The sequence below is a fragment of the Dendrobates tinctorius genome, unplaced genomic scaffold, assembly GCF_039654945.1.
Source record: "Dendrobates tinctorius isolate UK_male_01 unplaced genomic scaffold, ASM3965494v1 ptg000019l, whole genome shotgun sequence".
Taxonomy (NCBI): domain Eukaryota; kingdom Metazoa; phylum Chordata; class Amphibia; order Anura; family Dendrobatidae; genus Dendrobates; species Dendrobates tinctorius.
This window is the reverse complement of record NW_027361687.1, coordinates 27,813,731-27,839,290: the sequence shown is the minus strand read 5'-3', so window position 1 is coordinate 27,839,290 and position 25,560 is coordinate 27,813,731. Positions and strand designations below refer to the sequence as shown.

Sequence of the window (25,560 nt, the reverse complement as noted above, 5' to 3'; positions counted from 1 at the left end):
TAAAGTTCAGCACAGACTCATTTCAACTAAAAGATCCTTATATGAGGAACAGAACAGACATTTATAGGACATTTCATAATACCGACTCCCCAGCACTGGTCACTACTGAGCATGAACATAAAGTGCAGCACAGATTAATTTAAACTAAAAGCTGAGATCCTTAGATCAGGAACAGAACAGACATTTATAGGACATTTCATAACTTTCCCAAATTCTTATAAAAATATTCAGCACATACACGTCACATAGGCGACACAGACTGCTAAATATACATCACATAGGAAACACTACGATTGCTGTATAAATCACATAGGAGACACAAAGACCACATAGCACGCTAAATGCAACAAACAAACGTGAATATAGAAACAATCTTCTAAAATGGAAAAAAGCCCCCAAAAAGTCGGTATTGTCAGTAAATTTTATTTAAAGGGAAGCAAGTTCAGAGAGGTTTATAGGAAATACGAACATTTTAGTCGTAAAGGCTTCTTTGCTCCTTTACCGCTACAACAGCCTCTATAGCAATCCATCACTGTAAAAAGGTTTATTATTGGTAAATATTATCACAACAGATTCAGATGCGGATAATTTGCAGTGTGATCTCACATTTACTGCCAGAAATATTCCAGCAGAAATCAGAATACGGATTTATGATCCCTTCCAATATGTGTTGAGGTTTCCCACTACAGAAAATGTCATCATTTTGTTACGGAAGTAATAGGAGACCAGAAAAACATGGCGGGCTTAATCCCAAAGTATCGCCACCTTTGCTCATGGGCTTGCACTGTCCTTAAAACTATTTACAATGCAAAATGCATGGACTCTTGGGTAGCTCAGTTTTTAGAAAGTGGCCATGTTTAATCTCACTCTATCATCTCAACCACATTTTGTTACTGAATTTTCCATCATTTTTAGTTTTTGTTTGGGCTTAAAGGGGTTGACGATCTAGGAAAAGAAATTATCAGTTAAAGGGGTTACTTCCATTCTCATAAATGGGTATTGTCGGATAGAGCTTCCAAATAGTAGCAATTTTACATCTTATAAAAATTTGCAGCTGTTCTTGAGATATTACCACTTTTCACAGCACGTTGACTGGGAGACCGACCTCCACTACTAGACAACAGAACATGTCCAGGCTTACAAGTTCTTGTAAGTGCTGTTTTAAAGTTGGCCAGGATGGCTGGGGCGCACTATTACCTGCTTATCCCTTTAAGCTTCAGTTAAGTGCTTATAAGCTTGACAGCAGTGGTGGTCGGTCTCCTAGGCAACAACCTTTAAACAAAAGTTTTAATATCTCCAGAACTCCTGTGAATTTTAATAAACAGTAAATTGCAAAAGTGCTTGTCTTTACAACCTATGTCAACATCCATATGTGTAGATGGGATTAACCCTTTAATGACACTCGGCCATGCCAACGCCTCTTAGTCTAGCTGTGACCAATGGGGAATTGGGTAGGTGACCATGACTTTTTTATGATGTTCCCAGCTGCTTTTTTTTCCAGCTACATACCCACCTTTAAAAGTAGAAAGTTTTGTCTGCTAGAAATTCACACTGCAATCCATCCAAAACTATGCCAGTAACGTACCCTCCAAGCTTCTAGGGGGTGTCTCACACTGCAGTCCTATAGGATTGTGGGGTCAACCCTGTGTAAAAGCTTTGCATGTGCGGAAAGTCACAGCACACCCTGGTGCATAAAGCTTCCATCACATCAATCTGTTGGTATGTCCATAAATCATTCAATGCTGTGAAGACCACGTTACATTCAAAATGAGGAAATCCTAAAAGGCGAGGAACACAATCAAACCCCTGAAGATGCAAATTTGTGAGTCAACACACCGCAAAAATTAAAAGGGTCCATGATGAGCAGTCTGAGCCACGAGCAGATAGCCCCTTGTTAATGCAAGTTTTCCATTTACTGATCCATAAGGTTAATCATCCTTTAGGTAGCGTGATCCCACAGTAGTGGGCGACTGTGATAAGGACGCTACTGGTTCCTGTACCTCATTTCCACTAATGACTGGTGTTGGGAGGATTGTGTAGGGTTCCACAAATGTAAAAATAGAGTGAGTTCATGTGTTAGCATAATACGTGATTACCGCCAGGTCTAATTCTACATGACGTGGCGCGTCAATGGGTGAGCGCAAGGAAGTCAGTGGTATTGTCAGACGTAAAAATAAAAACTCTCAATTCTAGGAATAAACCCTCACACACTGTTACATATAAATATAGAAAGTATAAATAGGGGGCAGCGATCCTTCCAGGACAGGAGCTGTAGGGTACGTGGCTTCTTCTGGGGTTATGGTCCTGGCAGATCATGTAACAGGCAGGAAGGAGGATCTGTTACAGTCAGAGTGTTAGCAAAGTGCAAAACCACCTACAGCAAATAGTGGTTCCATGTTCACAGCCTGTATAACGTCTGGGCAGAATCTCAAGTTCTTTACGGCTCGTTACCATAACTGTATCTGAGGTTATGTCACTTATTGTCACGTTATAACAGCTGGGGCAGGTGACAACAGCTTAATAGTGAGAGTCTAGCCACCGATTGTGCTGCTCTCTGATCTCTGTCACTCCTAGAGACCCTGAACGGAGCTGCAAATCACATGAACAACTGCAGCTCCAGTCAAATGGAGGACACCGGACCACCCGTCCTGTTCTGGTGAACGGACCACAACCAATCTAGAAGTGATCACCTACACAACTTGTTACAACAGCCCTTCATTAGTTGTATTGTTTATGAAATGGGTTATTTCCTTTAAGGTTAAGTGGCAAGTGTAAGAAAAAACATTTTTTTTTCCAAAGAGGACCTGTCAATTGCTAAAAAAAAAAAAATTTGAGATAAAAACCGTGTAAAATCCCTGCGCTCCCTTGATTCTGCTGCTTTTTGAGCTGCTGCACTCCATTGCAGAGATATTCACATCTATTGTTTTTGTGGCACAGTATGTGAAGTCTCTGCTTGTAGTGCAACTGGGCATTTCTTCTGGGGGTGTACGCTTTCACCTCTCCTTCCCAGACGCTGCCAATCACAGTTCAGCGGCTGATCTAGCAATCTAGCCATTGGCAACATCTGGGGGGAAGTGTAAAAGCACACACCCCAGAAAAGACCCTGAAGCAGAGATTTCACATACTGTGCTTCAAAAGCAACAAATGTCAATATCTCTACAATGGAGAAACGCAGCGCAAAATGGAAAAGGTTGCAGAATCAGAGGAGCTCGGGGATTTTTACATGATATTTAACTTAATTTTTTAAAGCAAGTGATATTTCCACTTTAAATACATATTGCATTAATATGTATTAATATAAAAAAAAATATTTTTTCTTGCAAAATTGGGGTATATATATCAAAATTTCTAAGAAAAAATTAACAAAAAACCTCAGTATTAAATAAAAACATGGCGTTAAGAAAACAAGCTATTTTTGGTCAAATATCAGTGCTACTTTATTTTTTTTATATGTAATATATTGGGGGATGATATTCCTTTTTTCTTTCAATTCCCTGCACAGAAATAATATGTTTACCGTTGAAATGTGAGTATGTCAGTACTGTCTGCTGCCACTAAGGGGAGCGTGCGACCTCACGCACTCTGTTCTATTATGGAGTTCAATGCGTGAACCTGTGGGCTCCCCCTAGTGGTTGAATTTTATCATTTAGATCTATACAGGGAATTTATCAGAAATAAAACATATGTAAATGTATAGTACGAGCATAAATCAGCACAGAATTTGGAACCTATTTAAAAAAAAAGTGTCAAAGTTTGAGTTTTCATGTTAATTACAGAAAAAAAGAGGGTGACATTCCCATCTACAGTTATGTAAAGAAGCCTTTAGTGAGAATCTGTCGTTTTTTTCACCTTGATTACGCCGTGCATTGTGCCTGCATTATAGCATATGACTACATGGCGGCAATTACTACGGCCATGCTCAGTGATAAGAAGTAGGGAGTGCCTGTTCTACGCAGTAAGCACAACCACGGCCTCCCTTTCATCCATTACTCACAATAGTTTCTCATCCACAATGTAACACGTATGGAGGCTGCAGAAGAAAATGTGCTGCTTCTAAGTACCGATATTTCTGCCGATAGCAAATTTAAGACTTTTTCTATTTCCATTGTTTGTTTTTAAAGATATACTCCCTTGGATGTAACATTAAAAATACAAAAAAAAATGTAACTTCAAGCTTAATTTTAAATAATCGGAGCAATAATAAAACACTAGTAAAAAAAAAATGCAAAAAAAAAAAAAAGGGAGCAACTGGATGGCTCTGCTGGAAAGAGTCATTGGCACAAGTTAGTGTATGAGATCCAGATGCTTTGTTATGGAGTAAGAAGTGGGTAGTGTTGAAAAGGCGACTTCTGCAGAAAAAGGCTAGAAGATGGATTTTGAGTGTCCGAATATACAGATGGGGAAGTGCTTAACGTGAGACGACCACTGCGCTGCCAGCTGGAAAAACTTCACGTCGTTCCATTCCACACCGTCAATGAGCACTGATGTCGGAGAAAAGAACAGAAAAAGGATTATGTAGGGGAAGGTCGGGTGGGGGTTGTAGTTCTTTGCAATTGGTTTCTATTACACGTTATGGACCAAATGGGCTTCTTATTTGGGTCTGTAATTTCCAGCTGCTGAAAAGCTGCAGCTAATAGTCGTAGTTTTGCAATAGCTGGAAAGCAACACAGTAAAAGGTGTATTTAGCTCTACATAAACTATTTAACCACTACACAGGTGATAACTGTGAGACTGGTGTTGGTAATATCACCAGGTTCTGATCTCCAGACTTGAGTTTTCCTCTGGCTGCAAGCCCTTTGCCAGGAGATGTTGAATGGAGGGGCTGGTAATGCATGCTCTCTGCTGCACTATGGCTGGTCATGCATGCTCTCTGCTGCACTACAGCTGGTCATGCATGCTCTCTGCTGCACTACAGCTGGTCATGCATGCTCTCTGCTGCACTACGGCTGGTTATGTATGCTCTCTGCTGCACTACGGCTGGTCATGTAATGCATGCACTCTCTGCTGCACTACAGCTGGTCATGCATGCGCTCTGCTGCACTATGGCTGGTCATGCATGCACTCTGCTGCACTATGGCTGGTCATGTAATGCATGCACTCTCTGCTGCACTACAGCTGGTCATGCATGCATGCGCTCTGCTGCACTATGGCTGGTCATGCATGCATGCGCTCTGCTGCACTATGGCTGGTCATGCATGCGCTCTGCTGCACTATGGCTGGTCATGCATGCGCTCTGCTGCACTATGGCTGGTCATGCATGCGCTCTGCTGCACTATGGCTGGTCATGCATGCGCTCTGCTGCACTATGGCTGGTCATGCATGCGCTCTGCTGCACTATGGCTGGTCATGCATGCGCTCTGCTGCACTATGGCTGGTCATGCATGCGCTCTGCTGCACTATGGCTGGTCATGCATGCGCTCTGCTGCACTATGGCTGGTCATGCATGCGCTCTGCTGCACTATGGCTGGTCATGCATGCGCACTGCTGCACTATGGCTGGTCATGCATGCGCTCTGCTGCACTATGGCTGGTCATGCATGCGCTCTGCTGCACTATGGCTGGTCATGCATGCGCTCTGCTGCACTATGGCTGGTCATGCATGCGCTCTGCTGCACTATGGCTGGTCATGTATGCGCTCTGCTGCACTATGGCTGGTCATGCATGCGCTCTGCTGCACTATGGCTGGTCATGCATGCGCTCTGCTGCACTATGGCTGGTCATGCATGCGCTCTGCTGCACTATGGCTGGTCATGCATGCGCTCTGCTGCACTATGGCTGGTCATGCATGCGCTCTGCTGCACTATGGCTGGTCATGCATGCGCTCTGCTGCACTATGGCTGGTCATGCATGCGCTCTGCTGCACTATGGCTGGTCATGCATGCGCTCTGCTGCACTATGGCTGGTCATGCATGCGCTCTGCTGCACTATGGCTGGTCATGCATGCGCTCTGCTGCACTATGGCTGGTCATGCATGCGCTCTGCTGCACTATGGCTGGTCATGCATGCGCTCTGCTGCACTATGGCTGGTCATGCATGCGCTCTGCTGCACTATGGCTGGTCATGCATGCGCTCTGCTGCACTATGGCTGGTCATGCATGCGCTCTGCTGCACTATGGCTGGTCATGCATGCGCTCTGCTGCACTATGGCTGGTCATGCATGCGCTCTGCTGCACTATGGCTGGTCATGCATGCTCATTGTCTATGGCACTGAAGTGCAGCACACAATGATCATAATTACATTGAATGGAAGCATGTGTGACTAGCCACTCTATTCGACTTGTACTGGCCACAATTCTGCCAGGAAAGGTGATTTGCTAAAGGTATTGGTGATTGGTTTGAGTACTAACAATGTTACCCTTTGTCAATCTACTAGACAGGTGATAATTTACAAAGTTAAAAATATTTGTTTAACTCATTAACCTTTTCCCAGTCACGTCCCGGGAAAGGATCCTTACATGTGGAAGGCGCTCAAGAAATGGAAGGGTCTCTAAATATGGTCATGATATGAGCATGTCACTGCCTTAAAAACTACAGGCATAAAAGGGCTACGTACCTCGGAGCATGTTCTGCTGATGTTTAGCTGTGCAAATCAATCTGCTGATGCCTTCGATACATTGATACTTAGATTCTATGTCTTTATCTTTAGTCTTTTTAGGTAAAAACATAACTGGAAAGTAAACAAAAAAAAAAAAATAAAAAAAGAGTGTTACATAGTCGCCTGGTCCAACAGAGCCGCTTGTATTTTCCTCCTTGTAAATATTCCAGTAGAGGTTTGTTTGTGTGCATTATTGTGTATGGGAAATGTAGAAGTGGTGGAATTTGTCCTGTAACACTCGTCTACGTAGTACACATAAAATATAATATTTCACTGCAAAATCCTTACTTTTGGTCTGGGCCATAATTATATCCTAAAACCATCAAATGGTTAATTAAAAGGCAGCCCCAGGGTACAAGAAGCAGAGGTACGTAAGGGCCATGCCAGTGGGGCTGCGCTATGGTGTCTGCTCCTCCTGGGTACGTATATTGTGCTGCGCTGTGGTGTCTGCTCTTCCGGGGGACGTATACTGTGCTGCACTGTCCATGCTGGGGACGTATATTGTGTTGCGCTGTGGTGTGCTCTTCCTGGGGACGTACACTGTGTTGCGCTGTGGTGTATGCTCATGCTGGTGACATATATTGTGCTGCGCTGTGGTGTCTGCTCTTCCTGAGAACGTATATTGTGCTGCACTGTGGTGTCTGCTCATGCTGGGGACGTATATTGTGTTGCGCTGTGGTGTCTGCTCTTCCTGGGGACATATATTGTGCTGCGCTGTGGTGTCTGCTCTTCCTGGGAACGTATACAGCACAAAGTACCTCCATGGTAGCACAAAACACCACCATACAGCACATAGTACCACCATAATAGCACCAAACACCACCAAAAAGCACAAAGTACCTCCATAGTAGCACCAAACACCACCATACAGCACAAAGTACCTCCATGGTAGCACAAAACACCACCATACAGCACATAGTACCACCATAATAGCACCAAACACCACCAAAAAGCACAAAGTACCTCCATAGTAGCACCAAACACCACCATACAGCACAAAGTACCTCCATGGTAGCACAAAACACCACCATACAGCACATAGTACCACCATAATAGCACCAAACACCACCAAAAAGCACAAAGTACCTCCATAGTAGCACCAAACACCACCATACAGCACAAAGTACCTCCATGGTAGCACAAAACACCACCATACAGCACAAAGTACCACCATAGTAGCACCAAACACCACCATACAGCACAAAGTACTACCATAGTAGCACCAAACACCACCATACAGCACAAATTACCTCTATAGTAGCACCAAACACCACCATACAGCACAAAGTACTACCATAGTAGCACCAAACACCACCATACAGCACAAAGTACTACCATAGTAGCACCAAACACCACCATACAGCACAAAGTACTACCATAGTAGCACCAACCACCATACAGCACAAAGTACCTCTATAGTAGCACCAAACACCACCATACAGCACAAAGTACTACCATAGTAGCACCAAACACCACCATACAGCACAAAGTACTACCATAGTAGCACCAAACACCACCATACAGCACAAAGTACTACCATAGTAGCACCAAACACCACCATACAGCACAAAGTACCTCTATAGTAGCACCAAACACCACCATACAGCACAAAGTACTACCATAGTAGCACCAAACACCACCATACAGCACAAAGTACTACCATAGTAGCACCAAACACCACCATACAGCACAAAGTACTACCATAGTAGCACCAAACACCACCATACAGCACAAAGTACCTCTATAGTAGCACCAAAAACCACCATACAGCAGAAAGTACCTCAATAGTAACACCAAACACCACAATACAGCACAGAGTACCACCATAGTAGCACCAAACACAACAATACAGCACAAAGTACCACCATAGTAGCACCAAACACCACCATACAGCAGAAAGTACCTCAATAGTAGCACTAAACACCACCATACAGCACAAAATAACTCCATAGTAGCACCAAACACCCCCATACAGCACAAAGTACCTCCAAAGTTGCACCAAACACCACTATACAGCACAAAGTACCTCCATAGTAGCACCAAACACCCCCATACAGCACAAAGTACCTCCATACAGCACAAAGTACCTCCATGGTAGCACAAAACACCACTATACAGCACAAAGTTCCACCATAATAGCACCAAATATCACAATACAGCACAAAGTACCACCATAGTAGCACCAAACACCACCATACAGCACAAAATACCTCCATAGTTGCACCAAACACCCCCATACAGCACAAAGAACCTCCATAGTTGCACCAAACACCCCCATACAGCACAAAGAACCTCCATAGTTGCACCAAACACCACCATACAGCACAAAGTACCTCCATAGTAGCACCAAACACCACCATACAGCACAAAGTACCACCATATTAGCACCAAACACCACCATACAGCACAAAGTACCTCCATAGTAGCACCAAATATCACAATACAGCACAAAGTACCACCATATTAGCACCAAACACCACCATACAGCACAAAGTACCACCATAATAGCACCAAATATCACAATACAGCACAAAGTACCTCCATAGTAGCACCAAACACCACCATACAGCACAAAGTACCACCATATTAGCACCAAACACCACCATACAGCACAAAGTACCACCATAATAGCACCAAATATCACAATACAGCACAAAGTACCTCCATAGTAGCACCAAACACCACCATACAGCACAAAGTACCTCCATAGTAGCACCAAACACCACCATACAGCACAAAGTACCACCATATTAGCACCAAACACCACCATACAGCACAAAGTACCTCCATAGTAGCACCAAACACCACCATACAGCACAAAGTACTACCATATTAGCACCAAACACCACCATACAGCACAAAGTACCACCATAATAGCACCAAATATCACAATACAGCACAAAGTACCTCCATAGTAGCACCAAACACCACCATACAGCACAAAGTACCACCATAGTCCCTCCCAACCCTTCTCCTCTGGCAGTGGCACGATGTAATGAATACTATTTCTGGAGTCCTGGAGGCGCTCTTTGTACACAGATAACCCAAATCCAGCTGTAGACATTGGTCTCATTACCTTTTTTGTTTTTCTCTTTTGTGACAACGGTCATGGACATGGTTGGAGCAGCGGGGACATCATTACTGCTAGGGAGCCTGCTGACCTGCAGCGAGCGAAAAGTGCATTTTAAAGTGTTCTTTGCAGTTATAGATTCCCTTTTTTCAGCCTCTTTTTTCTTCTCAGTGACTGGGGCTGCTATCCAATAATCCAACTGAAGTCCCATGAGTTCACCCCCAGGGCTTTGGCTGGATAAAAAAAAATATAGATACATTTCCCGTGAGAATGGTTAAAACTCATAAAAAGCTTATGGACACATGTTGAACACTATTGACTAGTTAGTGCGGATTGACTTGCAGGACTCTGTCCACCAGCCAGGTCAGTAATGTGTGGCTTGTCAGATGGCAGCTTTGAGAACCACCTCCTAGCTGACAGCATCCAAGGCTTTCGCCTAGTCAGTCACAAGACAAGCCGAGGATGTCGAGAAGTGTTCAGGGGTACCGTACAAAAGCCAAAGATTAATGATCTGGGTGCTGGACCAAGTACACTATTGCCTCATTCTCCAGTGTCTCCAATCTTACTAATTATCATATTACCCGAAATTTTAAAAATATTGCAGTCATTCACCTTTTTTGCAATCTTACATCTTTAAACCAATTTAGCACATATTTGATTATAGAGTGCTTATTTTTACCTTGGCGTGGAGAATCCTGCTGTAACAGATGGAGAAGACGGTGGGGTTGGAGATGCTTCTTTAATTGCTGGAGTCACAGAAGGGGGAGTAGAGGACAGGACAATGGAACTGGATGGAGCAGCATCATCTGAATCTCCTGTATGACATGTTGAAAAAATGCTGATATTGGAAAATACATAGCACTCAATAGGTGATGTCATTGGTCCTTTATTCAGAACTATAAACAGATTATACACAGATTGCCAATTAGAATAAAATATATTCTCAAAGAATGTAATAAAATGGTTCCAGTCACGTAATTCAAACAGCAACCCATCCTAATAACATACGAGGATGGGCTGCAGTCTGAAGAAACGCAACTCCTAGTACCTGTGTCTCAACTGAAAGAGGAACTGTATCGTAAGCACACATATCTGAGCTGCCGAAGAAGGGCTGAGAAATAAATTTTTTCCAAGTCTGATTAAGCATAAAGGATTGGGCTGGACAAAAAAATCTTTGTTCTTAGTCAGACAAGGAAAAGATATATTTCTTCTCCTTTCTGACCCTTCTTCTTGGCTCTCACATGTATTTGTGTTTACAATACAGCTCCTCTGTCATTTGAGACACAGATCTCGGGAGCTTCGTTACTTCAGACTGCAGCCTTTCCATCTTAACACAGGACAAGCTGTTACTTTAATTACATGACAGGGGAATATTACATTCATGAAGAACTCCTTGAAAGTCAAGTTTTAGATGTGTAGTAAATCATTTTTTGATCTCACATCTGAGCCCGCATCCCAAATGCAATCATAAAAGCCGATGAAACAGCACAGAGTTCAGCGCGCTAATTTTTCGGTAAAATGACGGACACTATTACATAACCATTAGACCACACTAAGTTAATGGGGATCGTCATGTGACAGATTCTACTCTCCATCATTTTCAGTTTTCTGTTCCCTGAGGGGAGCTACGTGTCCGAGGGAGACATTTCTAATGCAAGTCAATTTGGAAAAAGTTCAACAATTGAAGGCAGGAAGAGAGTAATATAAGGTGCACAACCTTTTTAATATACTAAATTTTTCAGAAATATCACATACTGACCAGAGGTTGCGGATGACTGCTCGACAATGCCAACTTTTACCACCTATAAAAACAGACAAGAGAACCATAAGGATATGTGCAATAATATTATATATATATTTTATACTACTTTATAGATTATTGATTCAACATAATCCATCATTAATCATCTAGTCTGCCACCTAATAGGACCTGGAAAGGGGATGTAAAATAAACACGCTGAGAACAAGCTCATAATTATTCCTGTATAGGGATTATAATCCTCCATGTAATCAGTCTGTAGGATGTATATATGGATAGTGTGTTCCAGAAGAAAATAAAACCAGAGATCTTCCACACTTACAAAATTTTTGTTATGTAATATTTATAGAGGCATAGTTCTAATATCAAATTATTTGGCATGATGCATGATGTGGCATATTACACCACGCACCTTTTAACTTGTCAAACAAGGCTCAGAATGTGTTTAAAACATAATAAATGAACTGAAAGTCATGTAATATGGTGTTTTTTTTCCCATATTTAGATTGAAAAATCACCTTCATACTTCCCATTTTGTACAAGACAACTTTTCTGTGGTCTCATCATCATCACAGATAGGATTACAAATGGCAAGATCAATTATTTACAATATGTGATGGCACAGCTCACCACCTCCTCATATACAATGACTGATAACACCTCTATATACAGTGGGTAATACAGAATTCACTATTCACAATAGGTGAGAGGGCACAGCTTACCTCCTCTCCCTCTCCTTTATAAAGACGGATAACACCTCTACATACAGTAGATAACAGAATCCACTATTTACAATAGGTGATAGCACAGCTCACCTCCTCCCCCCTCCTGTACAATGACTGATAACACCTTCATTTACAGTAGATACACAGAAGCCACCATTAACAGGTGAGTTCACAACACTCTTTCCCTCCACTGACTTAATACCTCACCTCCTCCCTGTCCAGTACCATGACTGATAATATTTCTACTTACACTAGATAAAACAGGGTTCACAAGCCACAATAGGTAATATCACAGCTCACCTCCTGCCCTTCCTGTACAACTGTTTACACCTCTAAATACACTAGATACACAAGATCCACCAGTCACAATCGGTGATATCACAGCTCACCTCCTCCCCTCTTACGCAATGACTTTTACCCAGATAAGAGCATGCCTTCTGTAGAAGTCAATGCGTCAGAGCCTGTCTCTTGCCGCTTATAACCATGTGGCTGCTGAAAAGAACAGGAAATGTAAATCTACTATTAGGCCTAGAGGCGAGTGTTAAAATTGCAAGATTTAAAAAGAAAATAAATAAAAAATTACTTTAAAAGCCTGATATTAACAATAGATCATTTTATGATGATACACTTCTTTTGAGGCAACTGGAAACTGAATTAAGACAAGAAACAGAAAATTCCACCCAGAGGGCAGGAAAATGGCCTGTGCTTATGCCGGAGGGTAACATTACCACTGGAGGCTGCAATGTCTTATATCAGGAATTAGAAGTGACTTATGTTATTCCAGGAATACTTACACCTACAAAAGGTATGAATTTCTGAGAAGAATCCTCATCAGGACTAGAAGAAAACAAATCAAACATAACAATGAACAATAATTTATTGGTTAAATAAATATAAAAAAAGATAAAAGAGCAATTCCACCCAAACATGCCATTTACACAGTTCGATCTGTAGGATGGTTCAGGAAAGCCAATGTTCCCACACTGGTCTATGCCGAGTGCCAGGGTAACACTAATGTTCATCGCCAGCTGCTGTAAAACCACAACTCCCAGCATTTCCTGTCCGCTGCAGGAGTTGTAGCTTCACGACTAGAGACCACTGCTTTAGTGACCAGGTTTCCATGTAAAAAGATATCCTGGGTAGAACTGTTTTTCCAAGAAAAGTCATGCAGCAAGCGTAACATTCTGAAATTGTCTGCAAGGCTCGGTCCACAATCACGTCCCGAATCAGCTCACAATTATTCTAAGAAAGAAGAGGAAATATATGACACTAAAAACAAAACTAACTGAGGAAATCACCGTTTTCTCTCAATCCCACTGCATTGCTTATCCTGGTGACAATGACCTTGGCGGGTGTCCCATCTCTTCCATTTACACCGGAGAGATCCTGGTCTTCTGACCCAGTCTTGCACCCAGTGCCCTGCTGGTCCTCCATCGACCTGATATTGACGACCTATCCAATTGGAGCGGTGATCAATAATTTAGTCCTGGACAACCTCTTAAATATGTGGCAATGTGCAGATGAAAATGCACAAGTGCGGGCTAGGCTGGCTGCCCGGTTTGAGCATGTGCCTTGCACATTGATGCATCCCAAAATGGGATCTCATCCATGATGTCCTGACAACACAGCTGAATATCAGATATTGGCAATCTATCCTCATGATAGGTCATCAATATTGTATTGATGGGAAGGGCCTTAAAAGGGAATGTGTCATCAAAAAATGATTGTTTAAATCATGGTTTTGTGTTACTTTTTTTATATATATATTTTTTTTCCCATATCCCGATCTTTACTAAAATTAAAAATCTTGTAATTTTTACACTGGTCAATGGAGCCATTTTAAACGCTTTCTTTTTAAGGAAATTCACATGAACACTAGCCACAACAGACACACCCCATCTTTCATGTTGAAGCATCTAATTTGCGTGTGAAAGTCCATTGTGAAGGGGGGAAAGACAAGGTCAGATGTGACATTACCTATTCTTACTAGCTGATCCTACCTTTGTTACGGTAATCTGAAAGCACTGGAAGCATGAGTTTAAAATAGCTCCATTGTCAATTTCAAGATTTTATTTATATTTATATATATATATATATATATATATATATATATATATATATATATATATATATATATATATATACTTGGCCCGGGCAAAATTTTCACACATTGATCGTCGGGGGCGTAGGCAATTTCAGAAAAAGCAAGCAGGTCAAATATAAATGTATTTCATGAGATGATGAACACAGACAGGTATTTATATATGTAGACTGGTAATACAATAAATGTGTTTGATAAGTAGAGGTCAAAAAATGTCTTCCGGTTGAGGTGCCACCTGCAGGTCATTGTGTCTTTCTGCAGGTTTATGAAAATGAATGTTTAAACTGTATTTAGAGATAAAATCGTGAGTGTGTGGTTCTTGCTGAAGGGAGCAAGTTTACCTTTCAAATGGTGTATCATTTGTGTGTGTGGGGCGAAGTAATCAGCGAAAAAGCAGTGAATGTTAACAAATGTCTTTGCATATGTGACTCACCATTTGTGTGTGTGGGGCGAAGTAATCGCCCAAAAAGCAGTGCATGTATACAAATGTGTTTGCATATGTGACTCACCTGCAGTGAAGTGTGCAATCCTCTAATGTGCCTGAAATAGACTGAGCAAGCTGGAAAGACCCCAAGGCAAATGTTTGGATTTGTTTGTGATGTCTGTAAACAGCTTTGGGGTAGTGTGCTGCCACCTGCAGGTAATTTGACCTATAAAATGGTGTATCATTTGTTTGTGTGGGTGGAGTATGAACGGAGCAAGTGTGCAATTCAATAGGCAGTGCATGTTTACAAATGTTTTTGCATATGTGCCTCACCTGCAGTTAAGTGAGCAATCCTCCAATTTGGCTAAAATAGGCTGGATGTGTTTGTGATGTCTGTAAGCAGCTATGTGGTAGTGTGCTTTGGGGTACTGTGGTGCCACCTGCAGGTCATTTTTCCTTACTGCAGGTTTATAAAAACTGGAAAGAGCTGAAAACTGCTGTTCACAAATGATCTCCATCAAACCTCACTGAGCTCGAGCTGTTTGCCAAGGAAGAACGGGCAAGAATTTGTCTCTTGATGTACAAAACTGATAGAGACATACCCCAAGTGACTTGCAGCTGTAATTGCAGCAAAAGGTGGCGCAACAAAGTATTAAGTTAAAGGGGCCGAATAATATTGCACGCCTCACTTTTCAGTTTTTGAATTTCCAAAAAAATTTAAAATAACCAATAAATTTCGATTAACTTCATCAACTTCACAATTGTGTCCCACCTGTTGTTGATTCTTCACCAAAAATTTACATTTGTTATCTTTATGTTTTAAGCATGATATGTGGGAAAAGGTTGAAAAGTTCCAGGGGGCCGAAACATACATACAGTATATACTTATATACAGCGTCGGACTGGCCCACCGGGGAACCGGAGGATTCTCCGGTGGGCCCTGGCATCTGGTGGGCCCTGGCACCTGCTGGCATACAGGGCCAGCAGTTGCCTAGGGCCCCCGCTGCTCCAGGGGCCCCCAGCCAGTGGTGTGTCGCACACCATGCAGCTGCTATGGGGGCCCCTGTCAGCGGAGCAGCAGCGGGTGTTAGGAGGCAGGAGCCCCTGTCCCCGCTGCTAAAGAGAAATGAATATTCACTGCGAAGCAGTGAATATCATTTCAGGACTCCACACCCCCAGAGGCCCCGCCCCCAGCCCAGTAAGCCGCTCTGCATCAGGGCCGGCGCCGCCCTCAGTCCTCTCTGCTCCTGGCTCACAGCCAGTGCGCGATGACGTCACTACATCGCGCACCCGCTGTGTGTCTGGCAGAGGGTGCAGCTCCTGACACTGAAGCCAGGATCAGCGTGGGAGCGAGGAGGAGAGGTGAGTATTGTGTTTTGTTTTTTTTTTATATCTCTCTCGCTCTCTCTATCTCTCTATCTATCTCTCTATTTCTCTATATATCTCTCTCTCTATCTCTCTTATATCTATCTATCTTTCTATCTCTATCTATTATCTATATCTATCTATCTCTATCTATTATCTATATCTATCTCTATCGCTCTATCTTTATATCTATCTTTCTATCTCTACATCTATCTCTATATCTTTCTATATATATATCTCTATATCTATCTATTATGTCTATCTATCTATCTTACTCTATCTATCTCTATATCTATTATCTCTATATTTATTATCTATCTAGCTACCATCTATATCTATCTTTATCTATATATATATCTCTATCTAATATCTATATCTATCTATCTCTATACCTATCTATCTATTTATCTATCCGTTATCTATCTCTATATCTTTTCTCTGTATCTATCTATCTCTATATCTATATCTCTCGCTATCTATCGCTCTATCTCTATATCTATATCTATATATCTATATCTATCTATCTCTATATCTATCTCTATTTCTCTCTATATCTATCTCTATATCTCTATAGCTATCTATATATCTCTATCCTCTATATCTATCTCTCTGTATATCTATCTATCGCTCTATCTCTATATCTATCTTTCTATCTCTATATCTATATATCTATCTATCTTTATCTATTTATCTCTATATCTTTTCTCTGTATCTATCTCTCTCTATAGCTATATCTATCTATCTCTATATATATCTATTATCTCTATATCTATTTCTCTCTATATCTATTTATCTCTATCTCTCTGTATATCTATCTTTCTATCACTATATCTATCTCTATATCTGTCTATCTTTCTCTATCTATCTATTTATCTCTATTATCTATATCTATCTCTATCTATCGCTCTATCTCTATATCTATCTTTCTATCTCTATATCTATCTTTCTATCTATATCTATCTATATCTATCTATTATGTCTATCTATCTAGCTATCTCTATTATCTATATCTACCTATCTCTATATCTTTCTATCTTACTCTATCTCTATATTTATTATCTATCTTTATCTATTTATCTCTATCTATTATCTATATCTATCTATTTATCGATCTCTGTATCTCTCTCTCTATCTACCGCTCTCTCTATCTCTATCTATCTTTATATCTATATCTATTATCTCTATATCTATTATCTCTATATCTATTATCTCTATATCTATTATCTCTATATCTATTATCTCTATATCTATTATCTCTATATCTATTATCTCTATATCTATTATCTCTATATCTATTATCTCTATATCTATTATCTCTATATCTATTATCTCTATATCTATTATCTCTATATCTATTATCTCTATATCTATTATCTCTATATCTATCTACCTCTATATCTATCTACCTCTATATCTATCTACCTCTATATCTACCTCTATATCTACCTCTATATCTCTCTCTCTATAGCTATCTATATATTATCTCTATATCTATCTATATATTATCTCTATATCTATCTATCTCTATATCTGTTATCTCTATATCCATATCTATCTCTATACCCATATCTATCTCTATATCCATATCTATCTATCTCTATATCTATCTTTCTATCTAACACTATATCTCTATATCTATCTCTATATCTCATTATCTATCAATCTCTATCTCTTTATCTATCTATTGATCTATCCATCTATCTATCTCTATATCTATCTATCTATTATCTCTATTATCTATATCTATCTATCCATCTATCTAGCTATCTCTATATCTCTCTATATCTCTCTTTTAACTCTATATCTATCTATCTCTATACATATCTCTATATCTAGCTATTATCTCTATATCTATCTCTATATCTATCTTTCTATATCTATCTGTCTCTATCTATCTGTCTCTATATCTATTATCTCTATATATCTCTATATCTATTTTTATTTATAGCCATCTATCTATGTATATTTATCTCTATATCTATCTATATATGTCTATATTATTATTATTATATCTGTATATCTCTATTATCTATCTCTATCTATTATCTATCTCTATCTATATATCTATCTCTACCTATATATCTATCTCTATATCTTTCTATCTATAGCTAACTATCTCTATATCTATCTATCCATTATCTATTTTCTATCTATCTCTATATCTATCTATCTACCTACCTACCTATCTACCTATCTATCTATCTTTCTATATCTATCTTTATAGCTATCTCTATCTATCTCTATCTATCTCTATGAATCTTTCTATCTATATCTATCCATTATCTACTTTCTATCCATTATCTACTATCTATCTCTATATCTATCTATTTCTACATCTATCTTTCTATCTATATCTATCTAACGCTATATCTATATAGCATTATACCCTATGAGGGGGTGCATTATTCCCTATGAGGGGGGCAGTATTATACCCTATGAGGGGGCAGCATTATACCCTATGAGGAGGCAGCATTATACCCTATGAGGAGGGCAGCATTATTCCCTATGAGGGGGTGCATTATACCCTATGAGGGGGTGCATTATTCCCTATGAGGGGGGGGGGGGGAGTATTATACCCTATGAGGGGGCAGTATGATACCCTATGAGGGGGCAGCATTATACCCTATGAGGGGGTGCATTATTCCCTATGAGGGGGGCAGTATTATACCCTATGAGGGGGGCAGTATTATACCATATGAGGGGGGCAGTATTATACCCTATGAGGGTGGCAGTATTATACCCTATGAGGGTGGCAGTATTATACCCTATGAGGGGGTGCATTATTCCCTATGAGGGGGGCAGTATTATACCCTATGAGGGGGTCAGTATTATACCCTATGAGGGGGTCAGTATTATACCCTATGAGGGGGTCAGTATTATACCCTATGAGGGGGTCAGTATTATACCCTATGAGGGGGTCAGTATTATACCCTATGAGGGGGGCAGTATTATACCCTATGAGGGGGGCAGTATTATACCCTATGAGGGGGGCAGTATTATACCCTATGAGGGGGGCAGTATTATACCCTATGAGGGGGTGCATTATTCCCTATGAGGGGGTGCATTATACCCTATGAGGGGGGCAGTATTATACCCTATGAGGGGGTGCATTATACCCTATGAGGGGGTGCATTATACCCTATGAGGGGGTGCATTATACCCTATGAGGGGGTGCATTATACCCTATGAGGGGGGCAGTATTATACCCTATGAGGGGGGCAGTATTATATTTTATGAGATGGCTGCATTATATTCTATGAGATAGCTGCATTATACTATGTGAGGGGGCTGCTTTATATTCTATGAGGGGGCTACCCCAACTCCTGCTACATAATTAAGACATGTACAACCTTATATTATACCCGGATATTAGCGTGTTTTACCGCATAATTGGTGGTCTGGTATTTAACTCTATGCAGCTACATAGTGGGCCCCAAGAATGATTTCCTCTGGTGGGCCCAAGGTGTTCCAGTCCGACGCTGCTTATATATATATATATATATACACATACATACATACACATATACACACACACACAAACATACATACACACACACACACACACATACACACAGTACAGACCAAAAGTTTGGACACACCTTGTCATTCAAAGAGTTTTCTTTATTTTCATGACTATGGGTGGTTTCACATTAGCGCTTTTTAAGCGCACGCACGGCTGGGGGTAGCTCCGCCCCCGAGCCGGCTCTCTGCCCGGCGTGCCCGCCCCTTGCTTGTAGCGCCGCCTCCTAGCGCACAGCGGCGCCTGCGATCGGCGCACCCTATCTTTATCATAGGGTGCGCAGATCGTGCGCAGGCCGTGCGCTAGTTGCGCTTTGACCTGCGCTGCGCACTTTTGACGGTGCGCCGTGCGCGCCAAAATCGAACTTTTCGGATTTTGGCGCGCACGGCGCACCGTCAAAAGTGCGCAGCGCAGGTCAAAGCGCAACTAGCGCACGGCCTGCGCACGATCTGCGCACCCTATGCTAAAGATAGGGTGCGCCGATCGCAGGCGCCGCTGTCCGCTAGGAGGCGGCGCTACAAGCAAGGGGCGGGCACGCCGGGCAGAGAGCCAGCTCGGGGGCGGAGCTACCCCCGGCCGTGCATGCGCTTAAAAAGCGCTAATGTGAAGCCAGCCTAAGGCTGGTTTCACATTTGCGTTTTTTAGCGCTGGAAAAAAACGCATACGTGCGCATGCGATTTTTCCCCTATATTTAACATGGGTGCGCATACATGCGCGCTTGTAAGCGCATGTATGCGATTTTCATGCGCTGCGTTTTTTTGGGGTGTGCGTTGGTATTTTCCAGACGCTGCATGTTGCATTTTTTGGCCCTGGAAAAAAGCGCATGCGCACGTATGCGCACGTTTTGCGCTAAAAATGGCCATTATAGCCTATGGATGCGCATACGTGCGCACTGGCATGCGATTTTTTAGCGCTGCGTTTTTTGGGTGGTGTCCACTTTTTATCCTAGTAAAGAATCTTCTAAAGTCAAAAAAAAAAAGTCTATATAAAGGAGGTGCCTGCCAAAACTCTGCCACTACTACACTGACAGATTGAAGAGCAGACAGTCAACCAAGAACCCATTATATCAGCGAAGAATGTGAGTATATTACATTATATGCCTGTCCTTTTAAATTATGTATGTACTAATGATTTTTATTATTTTTACATGCAGTATGTCTTCAGAATCCGAGTATTCCCCATCGCGGCAGGAATTGGCGCAAGCAGACCGTGAGGTGATTATTTTCGTGCATCTGGTAAGTATATCTGCTGCTTCTCCAAATCTCTTACGTTTTTTTCAACTTTCTTAAGACATCGTCATCATCATCTGCGGACGGCACTAGTGAGGGCGAAGAGCAGGAGCAGCGAAGCCAAGTCCCGGTGGTGATACGGAATGTAAGTATCAAATGATTTGTAATGTTCTTTATTTTTTATCTTCTATTTTTACTCATTTTTTTGTTTCTTTTTTTGTAACTTTTTATTCAATTTAAATTTGATTATTCTAATGAATGTGTTTTGTCTAGGTTCCACAACGGGATGAAGACGTCTACCTGGATAATGAGCAGCTCATCAGCCTGGTCCAGGAGCGTTCGCCGTTGTGGGACAGCCGTGACCGGCTGTACAAGGACAATGTGGTGACCCGGCGGCTATGGAATGAGGTGGCCGCAGCGTTGATGGATGGCTGGGACAGCGCCACAGCATCCTCCAAAAAGGCGTTTAGTGAGTATTTCCCTGCTCTGTATTGTGCCGCAGTGACTGTTGTCCTTGACGGCACTGTTGGGTTTCGTGCTAGGCGTATTCTAGCAGGAAACCCAACAGTGTCATCGGGGTCTACAGTGACTGCTTTGAGTATTGTATTGCTACATTGTGCCGCAGTGACTGTTGTCCTTGACGGCACTGTTGGGTTTCGTGCTAGGCGTATTCTAGCAGGAAACCCAACAGTTTCATCGGGGTCTACAGTGACTGCTTTGAGTATTGTATTGCTACATTGTGCCGCAGTGACTGTTGTCCTTGACGGCACTGTTGGGTTTCGTGCTAGGCGTATTCTAGCAGGAAACCCAACAGTGTCATCGGGGTCTACAGTGACTGCTTTGAGTATTGTATTGCTACATTGTGCCACAGTGACTGTTGTCCTTGACGGCACTGTTGGGTTTCGTGCTAGGCGTATTCTAGCAGGAAACCCAACAGTGTCATCGGGGTCTACAGTGACTGCTTTGAGTATTGTATTGCTACATTGTGCCGCAGTGACTGTTGTCCTTGACGGCACTGTTTTTTTTTATCAACAGTGGACAAAGTCCGAACACGTTGGCGTTCGATCAAGGACCGCTTCAACAGTGATGTTCGTGCTGAGGGCCAGGTTCGCAGTGGATCTGCGTCAAGGACCAGAACTAGATACCGTCACTATCACGCGTTGCAGTTCCTAAGACCGGTCCTTGCCACAAGATCGTAAGTATTATACATTTTGGGTTTTTATTTTTATTAATCTGTGTTTTTCTAATCCACAGCTGATGCTTCTTGTAAAGGCATGGTAGTAATGATTTTCCTTTCTTCCACAGCACCTGGAGCAGCACCCTGCAACCTGGCCCTGGAGCGGTCCTTCCTCGGACGTCCTCTGACCCGTCCCAGCCATCCGACAGCCAGGAAGCACCTTGCAGGTCAACCACACACACAGCTGGTGACCAGGAAGCTGGGCCATCAGGTGTTCCCCTGTCCCAGGTCTCTGCCACTGGTTATGCGGGCACTACCCGCCAGCGGCAGAGGGCCTTGGACAGGAATGTCTTGCCCGAGTTTATGCATTTGAGCGAGACATTTAATTCCAGCCTCAAGTCACTGTCCGACAGAGTTGAAAGCGGTTTTGCACTCATGGAACGTGGTTTTAACCACTTTGAACACCGCTTCAATTCTGTAGAACAGCGCCTTGACCGTCTGGAGGCCGACCTCAACAGACCAGCACACCATTTTTTTAGTAAGATTGAAAAGGGCATGGCGGAACACCTTAGTCCTGATCAACAGCTGAATGTGCTGCAGGCCTGCAACAATGCTTTCTTGCAGGCTATGCAGCATAATCGGTACGGTCAGCAGTCAGTGGTGTCCTTTCCACCTGTGCCACCATTGACTCGCTTCACCTCACTACCGACTTGTGCTGCATACCACTGCACGGACACCTCTATTCAAAGCCAGGACACCCACCGTTACACCACCACAAGTCTGAGTGCAGCTGGTCACTTCACCGACACCACCATGGCAAGCGCTGCTCCTGTCTGGAGCACCACCGCCAATCCCATGCATGCGTGGAGCTCAGCCACCACTAGGCAAACATGGAACAGCCCTGCCGCTACAACAACATGTAGTAGCCCTGCCACCACCACTCTGCAAACCTGGGCCATCACTGCCGCCACCAGTCCTCCTGCAAGGACGAGCACTGACAACGAAGAGCAGCAGCAGCCACCTCAGCAGCAGCAGCCACCTCAGCAGCAGCAGCCACCTCAGCAGCAGCCGCCACCTCAGCAGCAGCCGCCACCTCAGCAGCAGCCGCCACCTCAGCAGCAGCCGCCACCTCAGCAGCAGCCGCAACCACCTCAGCAGCAGCAGCCACCTCAGCAGCAGCAGCCACCTCAGCAGCAGCAGCCACCTCAGCAGCAGCAGCCACCTCAGCAGCAGCAGCCACCTCAGCAGCAGCAGCCGCCACCTCAGCAGCAGCAGCCATACCAGCAGACGGGGGACCTACATTCCATATTTGCCCCTACTTCAAGGCGTAATCAATCAAGGCGGGCATTGGGCCAAAGTCGGTCCAGGCACACAAGCCTACGGCGACATGCCATTACAACTAATGTAACTGAACAGATTTCCTCTCCTACAAGTGTTCCAAGTTTAATTCCCTTAACTGGACTACCTTCCCCCACAAGTTTTGTTGCCCCTTCCCCTCAAACACCGTCTTCAACTGCAAGTGTTGCATATTCCCTGCACACCCCCAAATTGAAACCATCTGCCCCCAAACGCCGTAAAAAATAATTTTTAGTTTTTTTTTTGTGATAAAAAATAAATTTACATTTGTGGTTCACCATTAATAAGTTTCATTAATGTTGTTTGCGCCGCTCACACACACTGATGGGTAAATACATGTTAAAAAACAACCCAAGGGCTAGTATAGTCATATGTGAAATAACATGGACTAGTATAGTCATTCCAAGGCCTAGTGTAATAACTCTAGTTTTACCAAATAGAATCTGGTTTCATGAAAAACAAACTGTTGAAACTTGTCTAAAAAATAAGTTTCTTTCTAGTTTCACCAGTTTGTTTTTTGTGAAACAAGATGCTAGTTGTTAAAAATCGAGTTATTACAGTAGGCCTTGGTATGACTATACTAGGCCGTGGTATTTCACATATTACTATACTACTAGCCCCAAGGCCTACTATACTCATATTTGAAATACCACGGCCTAGTATAGTCATTCCAAGGCCTAGTGTAATAACTCTAGTTTTACCAACTAGAATCTATTTTCAAACTGTTGAAACTTGTCAAGTTTCACCCGTTTGTTTTTTGTGAAACAAGATACTAGTTGGCCAAAATCGAGTAGGCCTTGTTATGACTATACTAGGACGTGGTATTTCACATATTACTATACTACTAGCCCCAAGGCCTACTATACTCATATTTGAAATACCACGGCCTAGTATAGTCATTCCAAGGCCTAGTGTAATAACTTGTAATGGAGCAGATTACATGAGCAGATTACATTCATCCACTCAATGCTGACTTGTATTCCCCATGGACTTTCATTGGGGTTGGGTTTTGAGGGTTGTGTTTTGAGAAAATCACATACTTTGTTTTAAACTAGTTGCACAATTTTCTCTTGAAAAAAAATGGTTTCCTGATTCATGGACTGCAGCTTTGCTCATTCCAATATATTTCACGCAGACTAGCAATGCTGCATTTTAACTCGTATGTGTATTTACCTGCCCAGGTGTGTGAACATAACAAAATTCAGTTATACATGGGAAGTTTTTTAATTAATTGGAGTTTAAAAAATATAGTGCACTCAGTAATGGTATCAAATAAGGATTTTTATTACCATAAACAACAACATTACACCATTTCATCTTGCCAGTGCACCCGTCCTACATCAGAAATAAAGTAGGCCGCAAATTTGTCCCTCATTTGGCCAACTTCAACGGATGACCTGAGAGTGTGCTGAGTGAATTCAGGCAATGGGTTAGGAGCATCATCGTCCAGTTCAAAGGTCGGGTGCTCTTTAGCCATCACAAAGTTATGTAGAACCACACAGGCCTTCACCACCTCATCGACTGTTTCAAGTTTAAGATTAATGGCCGTGCCCAGAATTCGCCATCTGGAAACAAGAATCCCAAAAGCACACTCGACAGTTCTTCTGGCCCTGGTCAGCCTGTAATTAAATATTTTTTTGGTGTGGTCCAAGTCCCGGCTGGAGTAGGGTTTCAGTAAGTTTCCGCACATTTGAAAAGCCTCATCGCCAACCATTACAAAGGGCAGTGGCGGAGCTTCGGTGTGAGGAAGAGGCCGTGGCATAGGGAAACATGGATTTTTGTGAGTACTCACCGTAAAATCCTTTTCTCCAAGACGCTCATTGGGGGACACAGAGACTGTGGGGTGTGTGCTTCTGCCGTCTGGAGGCCGACACTAAGTGTACAAAAAAAGAGTTAGCTCCTCCTCCGCCGCATACACCCTCGCCCCTAGGCCGGGCGTAACTCAGTTTAGTGCATAAGCAGTAGGAGAACGCGCCTTAAACTCAGGCAAGAAACTATATGTCTGAAAAAGGGGGCCACCCTAAACCTTGTACAAGGATTTGTATAACTCAAAATAAGTAAATGCCAACTGGCTGATAGGGTGGGTGCTGTGTCCCCCAATGAGCGTCTCGGAGAAAAGGATTTTACGGTGAGTACTCACAAAAATCCATGTTTCTCCTTCGTCTCATTGGGGGACACAGAGACTGTGGGACGTTCTAAAGCAGTCCTCTGGGCGGGATCTTAGCTCACCCAATCCATGC

The 25,560-nt window shown here is 42.5% G+C and overlaps 1 protein-coding gene across 5 annotated transcripts in view; it reads right to left on the bottom strand.

Annotated features, from left to right (window-relative positions):
• Nucleotides 1-407: 407 nt before the first annotated feature.
• The window catches only part of PACS2 (phosphofurin acidic cluster sorting protein 2), a 183,534-nt gene continuing 158,381 nt past the window's right edge, over nucleotides 408-25,560 (bottom strand). For all 5 annotated transcript variants that reach the window (XM_073566764.1, XM_073566767.1, XM_073566766.1 and 2 more), the window contains exons 20-25: nucleotides 12,943-12,985; nucleotides 11,424-11,466; nucleotides 10,344-10,479; nucleotides 9,671-9,897; nucleotides 6,553-6,666; nucleotides 408-4,481 (exon numbers count right to left, since the gene is read on the bottom strand). In XM_073566764.1, coding sequence (XP_073422865.1) covers nucleotides 4,363-4,481; nucleotides 6,553-6,666; nucleotides 9,671-9,897; nucleotides 10,344-10,479; nucleotides 11,424-11,466; nucleotides 12,943-12,985 — 682 coding nt within the window. In that variant the 3' untranslated portion in view covers nucleotides 408-4,362. The remainder of the gene's footprint in view (nucleotides 4,482-6,552; nucleotides 6,667-9,670; nucleotides 9,898-10,343; nucleotides 10,480-11,423; nucleotides 11,467-12,942; nucleotides 12,986-25,560) is intronic.